Raw genomic sequence first — 13,953 nt, forward strand, 5'->3', positions numbered from 1 at the left:
AATGGAATATTACTCAGCCATAAAAAGAAACGAAATTGAGCTATTTGTAATGAGGTGGATAGACCTAGAGTCTGTCATACAGAGTGAAGTAAGTCAGAAAGAAAAAGACAAATACCGTATGCTAACACATATATATGGAATATAAGAAAAAAAAATGTCATGAAGAACCTAGGGGTAAGACAGGAATAAAGACACAGACCTACTAGAGAATGGACTTGAGGATATGGGGAGGTGGAAGGGTAAGCTGTGACAAAGTGAGAGAGAGGCATGGACATATATACACTACCAAATGTCAGATAGCTAGTGGGAAGCAGCCGCATAGCACAGGGAGATCAGCTCAGTGCTTTTGTGCCCGCCTGGAGGGGTGGGATAGGGAGGTTGGGAGAGAGGGAGACGCAAGAGGGAAGAGATATGGGAATATATGTATATGTATAACTGATTCACTTTGTTATAAAGCAGAAACTAACACACCATTGGAAAGCAATTATACTCCAATAAAGATGTAAAAAGAAAAATCTACAACCAATAAATGCTGGAGAGCGTGTGGAGAAAAGGGAACCCTTTTGCACTGTTGGTGGGAATGTAAATTGATACAGCCACTGTGGAGAACAGTATGGAGGTTCCTTAAAAAACTAAAAATAGGGGCTTCCCTGGTGGCACAGTGGTTGAGAGTCCGCCTGCCGATGCATGGGACATGGGTTCGTGCCCCGGTCCGGGAAGATCCCACATGCCGCGGAGTGACTAGGCCTGTGAGCCATGGCCACTGAGCCTGTGCGCCCAGAGCCTGTGCTCCGCAACGGGAGAGGCCACAGCAGTGAGAGGCCCGTGTACGGCAAAAAAAAAAAAAAAAAGTACAGCAGAGTGAAACAATTCTTCGCCTGAAAATATATGTAGTGTGATTCTATTTATGTAAAGGTTAAAAGAATGTATGCTAATATAATGCTGTATTGTTTAGGGATGTAGACATTTGTGGTAAAAGTTTAAAGAAGTGTAAGGCCTATATGCTTGACACTTAAGAAATATGCTTCTAAATAAATAACAAATGGTAAAAAAATCATAATGGAAACTAGAAAACATTATGAATTGAATGTTCATGAGAATACAGCATAAATTGAAATTTGTGGGAAACAGCTAAAGAGTACCTAGGGGAAATGGGTAGCCTTCAGTGCTTACACTAAACAAGAAAAACTGCAAATTAACTAGCTAGGCATGCGTCTCAATGAGTCAAACCAAAGATGGGAAATATGTCAATATTTGATGAAATAGGAAGCAGATGTGTACATTAGATACTATTATATTTACAAACCTCTGATGAGATTATCAGGAACGGGGCGGCGGGGGGGCGGATAAAGAACAAATAACCAATATCAAGAATGAAAAAGGGGTCGTAACAAACAATATTTCTGAATCTCTCTCACTGATACTTTGGATTTCAGACCTTCACAGAGTCCACTAACATAGCATTCAGGCTTCCTACATCCATAGAGAAAGTGCCCCACTGGACTCCTCCTTTTGGGTGGGGGAAGGGTTGGGGAGGAAGAGTCCCACTGATCTGAATCATTGGATAGTAGGGCAGAGGCCACACTCTTGGGCAAGAAAAGGATTTCTGGTTCAGTTTGAAGGATATCACTGCACCTATCAGTAAGGAGATGGGCAGGGCCAGATGATTTCATAAGGAAGTTCTTCAAATTTTAGGAAACGGGTAATTCTGTTTAAACTGTTCCATAAAATAGAAAAGAAGGAAATCCGGTTCAGTATTATTTCTGTTAGTACAAAACTGTTCTAAAACTTGTTAAATAGATAAATAGAAAATCATGGCCCTGTCTCATTTATTAATATTTACCATTGATTAATAATTAATAGCAAATAGAAGTGTATGCAAGAAATCTTAGAGCATTAGCAAATATAGTCAAGAGTAAATTAAAAGAATAATAAATCATGACTAATTTGACTTCCTCTAGGTATGGAAGATTTGTCTGTTCTTAGGAGATTATTAATACCTTGCTATTTTAAGAAGTCAAAGAAAGAAAACTTTGATTTTCTCATTAGATGTCAAGAAGGTATTTGTTTATTAAGAAGATATAAGTTCATTATTAATTCTTGGTTTATAAAAAAACTTGGGTAAGTAGAAATAGATGAATGCCCCCTCCCCTTTTTCGTAAAAATGTATTTCAGACCAAACCGTCATGTTTTTTGATGAAACCCTTGAAGTATTCCCATTAACATTTAGGTGGAACAAAACAGAGATCCCCACTGTTGCTGTTATCTTTTAACTTTTCTTTAAAGTATTAATGCAATTTACTGAGAGAAATAAAACATAAATAGGTAAATGTAGGGACAATTATATATAGTTGATCTCATTATATACTTAATTGACTGAAAAACTATAAAACAATATGAAAATTAATTAAGGTGACCCCCATACTGAACAGTCGGTTTTATATATGCAGATAGTAACCATGAAGAAAAGCGGGAGTTCTGAGTTAAAATAACAAATTGAATGAGCACATCTAATTTTGCTCCCCACTGAACTCCACCAAAACTATGGCAAAGGGATTTTTTCAAAGCATAAACCCACAAGGGACAAGGGGAACAACGGAGAAGACAGCACCAGTAAAACTGCAAGCAGTATTGCCAGAGGATGAGTGGTACCCTACCCAGGAAAGCCAAATCCCAAGTCAGTGGGGGAGAACTGAGAATTTTCACCAGTCACGCCATAGAATCCTCAAAAGGCACAAAAGCAGGAAGAGCAGAGCAATGCATGATTCTGTCTCTGCAGTGCACCTGTTTACACATGGTCCTGCCAGGTACCCTGAGTGTGGTGAGCGCACTGTCTTCTAGGCGTTGCTTATGACTGTGCCCTCTGATTGCACCACAAGAGGCTCTTAACTTGTGAAAGGTGACCTGGAGACAAATTCATTTTTTCCTGGGAACCTTCTTTTAATAGTGACAATATTGTTCTTGCTCATGCAGCTAGTTTTCTTCTTGCTGAGTTTTCAAAAGCCAAACTTTATATTGTTTGGGATACACACATAGGTGGTGGTAAAACTATAAAGAAAAGCAAGAGAAATGATAACACAAAAGTCAGGATAGTGGCTGCCTGGGGGTGGGGCACACTAGTTTTGGATGTAGTGGTTATTGATAAGGTTCTGTTTCTTAACTTGGTTACAGTTTACATATTTCTACAAATTACAATGAAGAAAACATCCAGCAACAACAAAACACCTCAAACCAGGAATATATTTAATAAATATTTAGGAGCATGTAAAGAAATCGTTAAAACTTTACCAAGGATATAAAGGATACTTTGGGACTTCCTTGGCAGTCCAGTAGTTAGGACTTTGCACTTCCACTGCGGGTTCAATCCCTGGTTGAGGAACTAGGATCCACTTGCCGTGCAGTGGCCAAAAAAAAAAAAAAAAAGATACAAAGGATACTTTGAGTAAATGAAAAGATACATCATATGCTTACATATGTATGTTGCATTTTTCTAAAGATGCCATGCAGTATATTAATTATATTGACTTAATCTATCAAATTTAATATTCATTTGCATTGTGAATAGGAGTTTTCTTCCTGGAGGGAGAGGGAGGCATGACCAAAATGATACAGATATTTCCTCTAGAAAATGTGTAAGAAAAGGGAAGTAGGTATTTCAAAAAAAGAGAATAGATATTTAGAATGTATCTTGAAGCTATGATAATCAGAATAATTTGTACTACAGAAGAAGTAGAGCAGTGGAATCAAACAGAGAATCCAGAAATAGACCTAAACACATGTGGGAATCCACTGTGATAGCTTTGCCTGTCAGAGAAGGAGAAGAGGGCGTGTTTGGGGAAAATATCATCCAGATTCCTGCCTCAGCAAAAACATTCAGACAAATGAGGATTGAAAAATACCCAATATATTGTTAAAAACTATAATAAAAAACTTAAGAGCGCGTGGATTAATTTATGTTTCTGTTGTGGTACTTTCTTTTCAAACAGCTATAAAACCCAGATGCCATAGATGAAAAAGTGGATATATGTATTTAAAGTTCTGAGTGGAAAAATATTATAATCAAATCCAAAAGACAGATGACACACTGAGGAAAAATATGTGCACCACAAATGGAAACTTTCCTTTTATAAATGAAAAAGACCTTTTATAAATGAAAAGCCCATTACAGATAAGACACAGGATTTGAACAGGCATTTGGCAGAAAAATAAATATAAAAGGCCAGTAGACATAAAAAAGTGGTTACTTCTCTCATAAAAAAGTGGTTACTTCTCTCATAATTAAAGAAATGTAAATAAAAACAGTGGGATAGTATTTCTTCTCTCTCAATTGGGCTAGTAATTGAGAAATTTGCTACCAACTTGAGTGAAGGTGCGGGAAAGCAGGGTTGCTTTATAATTGATGGCAGTGTGGAGCGTACAAATCTGAAGAGCAATTGGGCACCATCTGTCAGCACTTTAAATATAATACTCTTTGGACTCAGCCATTCTACCAGTGGGAAACATAAAGGGATATTCCTCAAGTTTGCTAAGAAACACGTAAAACATGGTTTCCTGTAGCTTTGTTTGTAATAGGAAGAGAAACACAACAAAACCCTGTGGAGGTGGGGAACGGAGTTGAGGCTCAGTCCACACTCCTGGCCCGGCTCTCTGAACCGAGGATGTGTGGAGGGAGCCCCTGCCCCCAGTGCACCCACCAGTACAGAGTGGTGTCTGGAGGCTCGTAGTACCAGCGTCAGGCTGCCAGCAGTAGCCAAGATTTCTGCCCAACTAAATGGAATTGAACCCCTGCAGAGCTCACCTTTCCTGCTGCCTTTTCCCATAAGGATTGTGTTGGAGATAGTGAGAACTGTAGAATCTATTCTGGGGGAGCGGACATCACAGTTTAGCTACAATACTACCTCACTGGCCTGGCGTCAGCAAGATGAAGCCTGTCTTTGATGATGAAGATGGACCTGTTCCCCATGTGAACACCAAGAGCACAAGCTGAGTGCCCAGCTTAACCGTGCGTTCCCAGAGTGTCACTGTACTGGTGTTCTCCCCAGACAGTGCTCCATTCCTGGCCACCATCTGCGAAGATGGCTCAGTTGCTGTGCCAGACCTGGCCTTTTATAGGTGTTTAAAGCTGAACCCACAAAAACCCTGTTGAGAAATACTACTTGGTCATAGCTCAGTCACTACTTCTTCACTCTGGAGAGCTGAGGCTGGCAGGTTATCCACTATGTTGTGCCTCCAGAGTTTTGCCCACTCCCTGGTTGCAAACTATGGTATCTGAGACTAAATTAGTCCCCAGTGAGAATCCACTCCCTTTCCTCTCCCATCAGTAGTGAGAGATGAATCTTTGCTATACTAGTTGTGTGCAGTTAACAGGCATGAGCTCTTGGCCTGGGGGACACTAGATTCTAGGGTGCTGTAATCACAAGGACACAAAACTTTATTCAAAGTGGAGATAGATAAATAGGAGGTTTTTGGTGGAGGGACAGAGGTGAAAAGAATTAAATCCCCTCTCACATCTTTCTTCTGCTCCCCCAGGTTAACAAAAGATCTCTTTATTCTTTTCACATAGCTGTGCATTTGAAATTGGCTACATCTGGGTAGGGTATGATAAAAGCTATTCTTCTGCCACTAGGGCTCTTAGAGACCGGAGCTCCTTTCTTTGTAGATTTTGGTTAATGTTCTTCATTATGGGAAATATTCCCATTCATGAAAATCTGATCACCTTAAAGTAGAACCTCACCACAGACCTGCCCATCTCCTTACTGGTAGGTGCAGTGATATCTATTTTCTTACCTGGAAAAAGAGTGTGGTCTGTGCCCTAGGCCTAATGATTAATGCCCAGTCCATGTGGTCCTTCCTGCCCAACCCTTCCTGTCATCCAGAAGCAGGAGCCCTGTGGGTCCCTTTCTCTGTGGTTGTAGGAAACCTGAGTTCTATGTTAGTGGACCCTCTGAAGATTTAAAAATCCCAAGTACTAGTAGAGATAGGAATATTGGTTGATAAAATAAGAGTTTTGGGATTTGTTGGTCTTTTTGGGGGAAGGAAAGAAGATATGTATCTTCTGGTATGGAAAGATCTAGTGTAGTTTTTCATTGATTAAAGACTGTGTAATTGTATTTATAATTACACAAAAAGGATATTATATTACAGTGTTGATGTATGCATAAATAAGTCATAAGTGAGTATATTTCTTATGGAGAGGCATATGAGAAGGATAGCATGTTCTGTTTTTTTCCTTTTTGTACTATTTGATTTTTTTCCTATTAGAGAATTGTACATCTACTTATTTTTATGAGTCTGGGTTTTCTGGGCTGTGGGATTATAGCTAACCATTCTTTGTTTTTGTTTTCCTAATTTTCAGTACTATATTTTTATCTTTTTTGTTTATATTTTATAGTTGAGTGTAATTCTGTCTTTCTATCCATATATTCTTAGGTTACATAGAATGACATCAATTGAAAGAGAAGAAAAGGAGAAAGTCAAAAAAAAAGAGAAAAAACAAGAAGAGGAAGAAACAATGCAACAAGCTACATGGGTAAAATATACGTTTCCAGTTAAACATCAGGTAATTTTGGTATGATCTTTTAAATTGTGTTAGCCATTTCTGAGACTTTGATTCTGCAGTTTTGAATACTTAGTAATTTATTTTTACTTTTGACACACTTTTAATTAACGTAGTTGGAACGAAGTAATTCTTTCTGGCAATATTATAAGCATAGGTTTATGTTAGTAGAATATAGGTGAGTCATTAGACCAATTTGTAGAAATTGTTATAAATGTAAAATTGTTTTATATTTTTCATATTAGAAAGGAATATTAAGTTTCTTCATAAATCTTTGATTCTCAGTGAAAATAAAATGGACTGGTAGATTAATTTGCCTGACCATTGATTTTATTTAGTAAAAATGTGTAAAACCACATGTGCTTTATAAAACATTCTCATCCTTGTTTAATCAGCATGTTTTCACTTACACCAGGTTTGGAAACAAAAAGGAGAGGAATACAGAGTAACAGGATATGGTGGTTGGAGCTGGATTAGTAAAACTCATGTTTATAGGTTTGTTCCTAAATTGCCAGGCAATACTAATGTGAATTACAGAAAGTCATTAGAAGAAAGTAAGTAACTTAAGCTGTTTTTCCTGCATAATTGTTTCTGATTTGTATTCTTATAAATTTGTAGTATATTGACTATATTTTGGATGAAAGTGTTTTTCTGCAATTCTTACTAGAATGTGAAAAATTACTAATGTAGTTTAATAATTATAAACTCTAAAGTTTTTAAAATTACCTTTATTCATGGGATTTTGATATCTAGGATTTTAGCTTAAAAAGATGATAGAATAAAACTTGTTAAAAGAAAGAAGGCCTCAGCTACCTAACTGTTTTTCTAAAATCTTAAATTCAGTACTGCCTGACTTCTTGAGGAAACACAGTCTGGTGACCTCAGCATTGTAACGTTTAACAAAACCAGAAAGAAAGCGATAGAGGCTTCCATAACACTATCACATAAAGGAGATAGTAACTCAGTTTATGCTACTGGCTAATGACTTTATTTATTTATTTTTTGGCTGCGTTTGGTCTTCGTTGCTGCGCCTGAGCTTTCTCTAGTTGTGGCGAGTGGGGGCTACTCTTTGTTGCGGTGCGTGGGCTTCTCATTGTGGTGGCTTCTCTTGTTGTGGAGCACGGGCTCTAGGTGCGCAGGCTTCAGTAGTTGCAGCTCGCAGGCTCAGTAGTTGTGGCTTGTGGGCTCTAGAGCACAACCTCAGTAGTTGTGGTGCATGGGCGTAGTTGCTCCGTGGCATGTGGGATCTTCCCGGACCAGGGCTCGAACCTGTGTCCCCTGCATTGGCAGGCGGATTCTTAACCACTGCGCCACCTGGGAAGTCCCAACTTTAGTGTTTAGAATCACAGAACTCTAGAGGTGAACTGCCCTTTTAGGAGGTAAATATTTTGAAACTCATGTTACATAAACAAATTATTTCATGAAGGTGTTAAGTGCCATACTGAAGGTCACACAGATGGCGCTTCCGTTGCCCTTTTTGCACTCTACCACGTTGTCTCTCCTTTGTTATCTAAGCAATTTTCAAAAGCAGTTCTGTTCACTCTGCAGCATATTTGCTAATTTATGGTGTGATATGGTCTTTCCTGTGAAGCCCATGCTGTAGTGCCAAATAAGTGCTATGTACACACCTAGCTAACTGATTTGGCTTCCTTGTGAATGGTTCTCATGAAACCTGAACCAGTAGATTTTTGAAACTGTTAATGTGGGAAAGTTGTCACTGAATTACCTTTTAACAGAAAAAAAACATGTATTTTATAGAGCTCACTGGAATTTATATTTTAGGGACTAGGAGTGTCTTGCATATAGCAGATGTTCAATAACTTTCTGTTTGCTAAATAGAAATATTCAGTATTCATTTACATTATCTGATTATATTCAAGCTAAATGTCCATTATAATAAATTCTAAAAGATTGTTATAATTTTTATTACTATTTCATTGTTCCAGTTACCTGTGTAGCACTTAGAAAGAATTATAGAGAGCTTTTCTTTAATTGTGTTTGACCTATGTAATAAAATCCAGATTATCAATATGCAAAATATTTAGGCTTTTGCAAATTTATTTTGTGTCCACTTTCCTTAGCATGGGGTTTTCTATTGTCCAAATGCTGGGCCTTTATCTAGCAGGTACCAAGTTGGTCTTGGAGCATCTTTTGAGTCTTTTCCTCCCAGTTGGCACCAGGGAAGAAACCAGTAGTAAATCAGGCCCAAACAAGGCTACACATTGCAGTTGGTTATTTCTCTTTCCTGTGATACAGACTTAAGTATTCTTAACTTGGAATCTATAGATAAACTTCAACTGTATTCAAATTTCAAATGCCATTGAAATTTATTACAAAAGTTTGTGTATGTACTTTTTTTCTGGGTAGGGGATCATAGCATTTATCCAATTCTGATATGGTTCTGTAATACAAAGTATGTTAGAAACCACTGATGCAGACTTTCTGAAGTCAGTGAACAGGTTGAAATAGTCTCATATGTGAAGGCTTCTGAAGTACATCTAAACTGTAGTCATTACTTCTATGCTTTAGGTCAGCTGAGCATATAAGAAAGAATGTAATAGCTTCAACTTTTGTATTTTGGGTTTTTTGAATTAAAAAAAGTATAAATTGCTGGAATATACTTGATAATTTCCACTAAACTAGGTGTATTAAAGTAAATTGCTAATATTTGACATACTTGTAATTACTATATACTTGGGGTTTTTTTTAGCTAAAAATAATATGGATGAAAATATGGATGAATCAGATAGAAGAAAAAGTCCACGAAGTCCAAAAAAAATAAAAACAGAGTCTGATTCTGAGAAAGGCGAGGTAAAAGATTCAGATGCTACAAAAGGAGCAGACCAAAGTGAAATGGACATTTCAAAGGTTACTGAGAAGAAGGACCAAGGTAAGGAGAGAAAAGTGTGGAGGGCAGCCTGGGGGTGATAAGAAAGCACTGGATCTAGTTCGCACAGCAGGAAAGGTACTGCAATGTCTCTTTGATAATAGCATTATTGAAACATGATTCATATGCCATATAACTCACCCACTTATAGTGTACAATTCAGTAATTTTTACTATATTCACAGAGTTGTTCATCTATCACCATACTCAATTTTAGAACATTTTTCATCACCCAAAAAGAAACCTCATACCCACTAGCAGTCAGTCCTCCCTAAATCCCAATCTACTTTCTGTCTCTATGGATTTGCCTGTTTTGGACATTCCATATAAATGGAATCAGGTAGTATGTGGTCCTTTGTGTCTGGCTTCTTTCACTTAGCATGTTTTCAGATTTCATCCATGTTGTAGCATGTATCAATACTTCATTCCTTTTTATTTACAAATGATATTCTATTGTATGGATATGTCATGTTGTGTTTATCCATTCATGGTGGACATTTGGGTTGTTTCTTTTTGGCTATTAAGAATAATGGAAATATGAACATTCATGTACAAGTTTTTATATGGACATATGTTTTCATTTCTCTTGGGTAAATACGTAGGGGTGGAATTGCTGGATCAAGAGATAACTCTATGTTCAGCCTTTTGAGGAACTTACATTGACTTTTGTGAAAAGTTGTTTTTTTAAAAACTAGATAAGTTAGATAATGCATGAGGCTTAATATGTTTTATAACCATAAAATAACCATAAAATACTCTGTACAAAATCTTATGTGAAGGTACTGGTATATGCAATAGCTATCACATACTAAGTTATTTTTCCTTGTGGCATTCCATCATTTTTAGATACTAGGAATCAGAATATTTAAATATTTGGAATGTATGTATTTTTTAACCTTTTATAAAGTTTGGCCCTGTCCATTGACCTATTTTAATCATATCAGGAACTTATAAATATATAGCTATTTATAGTTAAGGTTTTGAGTAAAAATCATAAAAACTGGTATTTTTTAAAGTGAAAATATTATCATGAATTCCACATTTCAGACTAAAAATTACATTTATATAAATGTCTTTGTTTCACAGATGTAAAAGAAGTTTTAGACTCTGACAATGATAAATCCTTTAAGGAAGAACCGATGGAAATAGATGATGATGTGAAAACAGAGTCACATATAAATTGTCAGGAAAGTTCTCAAGTAGATGTGGTCAATGTCAGTGAGGGTTTTCATCTAAGGACTAGTTATAAAAAGAAAATCAAATCATCCAAACTAGATGGACTTCTTGAAAGGAGAATTAAACAGTTTACACTGGAAGAAAAACAACGCCACGAGAAAATGAAGTTGGAGGGTGGAATTAAGGGTATAGGAAAGACCTGCACAAGTTCTTCGAAAAGTCTGTCTGAATCACCAGTAATAACAAAAGTAAAAGAAGGGTGTCAAAGTGACTTGCTTACACAAGAACAGAGCTCTAATGCAAGTAATGATAAATCTGAAGACTTGATTCGGGGATGTTCACAAAATGATTCCTCAATTCTTGGAATCAGTGATCCTGATCATACAACAAACAAACTTTATTCAAAAGATCAAATGCTAGATGATGCCTCCATTCAGAGCGCAGAGACAAACTGTCAGAAACAAAATTCTGTTCGAAATGACGTAAATGAGAGTCTCTCTGACCCTGCCAGTAAAGGCCAGGAGCCCAGTAAGATTAAAACAAAAGGAAGTGATTTTCTCATTGATGACGCTAAACTAGCCAGTGCAGGTGAAATTGGTACTTTGATCTATAAGAACAAAAAACCACTCATACAGGAAGATAATGACACCATTGTGTCTCCTTCCCAGAGCCCTTTACTTCCATCAGTACCTAAAAGTACTGATGATAGAGATATCCCATCTCTGTCAAAAGCAATAGACTTTGAAGGAAAATTGGGATGTGATTCTGAATATAATAGCACTTTGGAAAATAGTTCTGATACTATGTCTATTCAAGACAGCAGTGAAGAAGATATGATTGTTCAGAATAGCAATGAAAGTATTTCTGAACAGTTAATAACTCAAGAACAAGGTAGTGAAGGCTTAGAACCATTGAAACATGAGTTTGTTTCAGATAAGACCACTGGAAACTGTGGCGACAGGCTGCAGGCTAAGGTAAATGAAGCAAATGGTAAAAAAACAAGTCAAGATCAGAAATTAGAGGAGAGACCACTTAATAAATGTATCGATCAAATCAATCTGAAAAGTGTCACTGACAAAAAGAATAATGAAAACCGAGAGTCTGAAAAGAAAGGACAGAAAGCAAGTACCTTTCAAATAAATGGAAAAGATAATAAACCTAAAGTATATTTGAAAGGTGAATGCTTGAAAGACATTTCTGAGAGTAAAGTAGGAAGTTGTGACATTGAACCAAAGGTTAATAATATAAATAAAATAATTCCTGAAAATGATACTAAGTCTTTGACTGTTAAAGAATCTGCTGTAAAGCCATTCATGAATGGTGATGTCATCATGGAAGATTTTAATGAAAAAAACAACTTGGAAACAAAATCATGTTTACTGAGGTCTTCGGATACTGAAGGCGACTACCAAGATCGCCTGGAGACCCTGCCATCAACCAAACAGTCTGAGGGTACCCAAGCTACCACGCCTCTACCATCTTGTCCAGAAAGCAGCAGTTCAGCCAATCAAGAAGAAGACATGGAAATTGAAACCTGCGAAGTTAAGAAAGTTACTTCGTCTCCTGTTACTTCTGGAGAGGACTCTAACTTCAGTAATGATTTTATTGATGAAAATGGCCCGCCCACCGACAAAGATGAAAATGTCAATGGAGAGTCTAAAAGAAAAACAGTCATCACAGAAGTCACCACCATGACGTCCACAGTAGCCACAGAATCAAAAACCGTAATTAAGGTAGCAAAAGTTGATAAGCAGACTGTGGTCTCTTCCACAGAAAATTGTGCCAAGTCCACTGTCACAACCACCACTACAACGGTAACAAAGCTTTCCACGCCCTCCACAGGCAGCAGTGTGGACATAATCTCTGTGAAGGAGCAGAGCAAAACTGTGGTCACCACGACAGTGACAGACTCACTGACCACCGCAGGAGGCACTCTGGTAACATCTATGACCGTGAGCAAAGAATATTCCACAAGAGACAAAGTGAAACTCATGAAGTTTTCAAGACCCAAGAAGACTCGTTCAGGTACAGCTCTGCCATCGTACAGAAAGTTCATCACCAAGAGCAGCAAGAAGAGCATATTTGTTTTGCCCAATGATGACCTAAAAAAATTGGCCAGAAAAGGAGGAATCCGAGAAGTCCCTTATTTTAATTATAATGCAAAACCTGCCTTGGATATATGGCCATATCCTTCTCCTAGACCAACCTTTGGTATCACTTGGAGGTATGTACTTTAAAATGCATTTGGGGGAGGGAGAAAGTTTTTAAAGAATTATCTAATAAAAATATCTCATTTATGAGATAACAGAAATAAGACAGGGAAATATATATTTAATGGGCAAAGTTAGTAATGGAAATAAGAGACAGAGAGGTTTTAACTCGGCCAGCTGGTGGGTACTAAAGTTTACTTAGGGAAAAATGTTTAAAGACTGAAAATGTAAGGGAATCCTTTAAAATGAAATTCAGCTTCACTTTTCACAAGACAAAAGAAATGTGTCAAACATAGTTGTTGGTCTAACCTCCCAAGTTATTGCCATGTGTTTGCTTTGGGAGTGAGATAATCACAGAATTGGATAATCACCAACTTTCTGGAATGTTTGTATTTTATTTCTATTAGGTAATTCATAAAAACATAAGACATAGGAAACATGCCTGTAAATCACACAAGGTTCATCATAATGTAGGAAATCTTCTTGATGTAATTTGTTTGCATGATAGGCATTTGTTTTGAAGTTCTCTGTTATTTATGTGAGAAAAGGTAGTCTGAGATTCCTTAGGGAGTTTCTTTAAACCCAGAAATAGTCTTAATTTAAAAGTTTCTGGGCATTAAGCTTTGGGGATAAATTATAAGTACGTAGAGTTGGCAGTTGTAAGATCATGTAGTTTTAAATTGGGAAAGGATCTTAGAAATTTGTATCTTTTTTAGATGCATAATAATTTGCCTCTGGTCCCAGAGGGACTGAGTTAGGAATAGTGCCTGGTTTTCCTAAATCCCAGTCCAGTACTTTATCTTCTATATCACATTTCACGTATTTGTCCTTGCTTTGTGCTTTTCCATGTCCTTGTCTTTTTATCTTTTCACCCTTAAAATTGAAAAGGATGGAACATGAACATTGAAAACATAAGAGTTCTGTGGGACATGCTCAGAAACTAGGAACGGTCTTGTTTGCAGTGAGATTTCGCTAGGATCCTCAAGTTCATGATGTCAGCAGGTTCCTGAGCAGACTGCATTTCACTTTAGGCTTCATTTCTGTGTGTCTTTAGTATGGTTCCTTTAAGTTGAAATCATACTTTTCCTGTTTTCTTTATATTACAATTAGCTAGTATTAAAAAAA

The 13,953-nt window shown here is 37.1% G+C and overlaps 1 protein-coding gene across 1 annotated transcript in view; it reads left to right on the forward strand.

Moving 5' to 3' along the window:
• BPTF (bromodomain PHD finger transcription factor) overlaps positions 1-13,953 on the forward strand; it is a 145,912-nt gene that overhangs the window by 73,141 nt on the left and 58,818 nt on the right. The window contains 4 exon segments of the mRNA XM_027081168.1: positions 6,430-6,559; positions 6,972-7,110; positions 9,267-9,446; positions 10,529-12,842. Coding sequence (XP_026936969.1) covers positions 6,430-6,559; positions 6,972-7,110; positions 9,267-9,446; positions 10,529-12,842 — 2,763 coding nt within the window.

Source organism: Aethalodelphis obliquidens, unplaced genomic scaffold (genome assembly GCF_003676395.1).
Source record: "Aethalodelphis obliquidens isolate GAN/ISIS:26980383/991018 unplaced genomic scaffold, ASM367639v1 scaffold44, whole genome shotgun sequence".
NCBI lineage: Eukaryota > Metazoa > Chordata > Mammalia > Artiodactyla > Delphinidae > Aethalodelphis > Aethalodelphis obliquidens.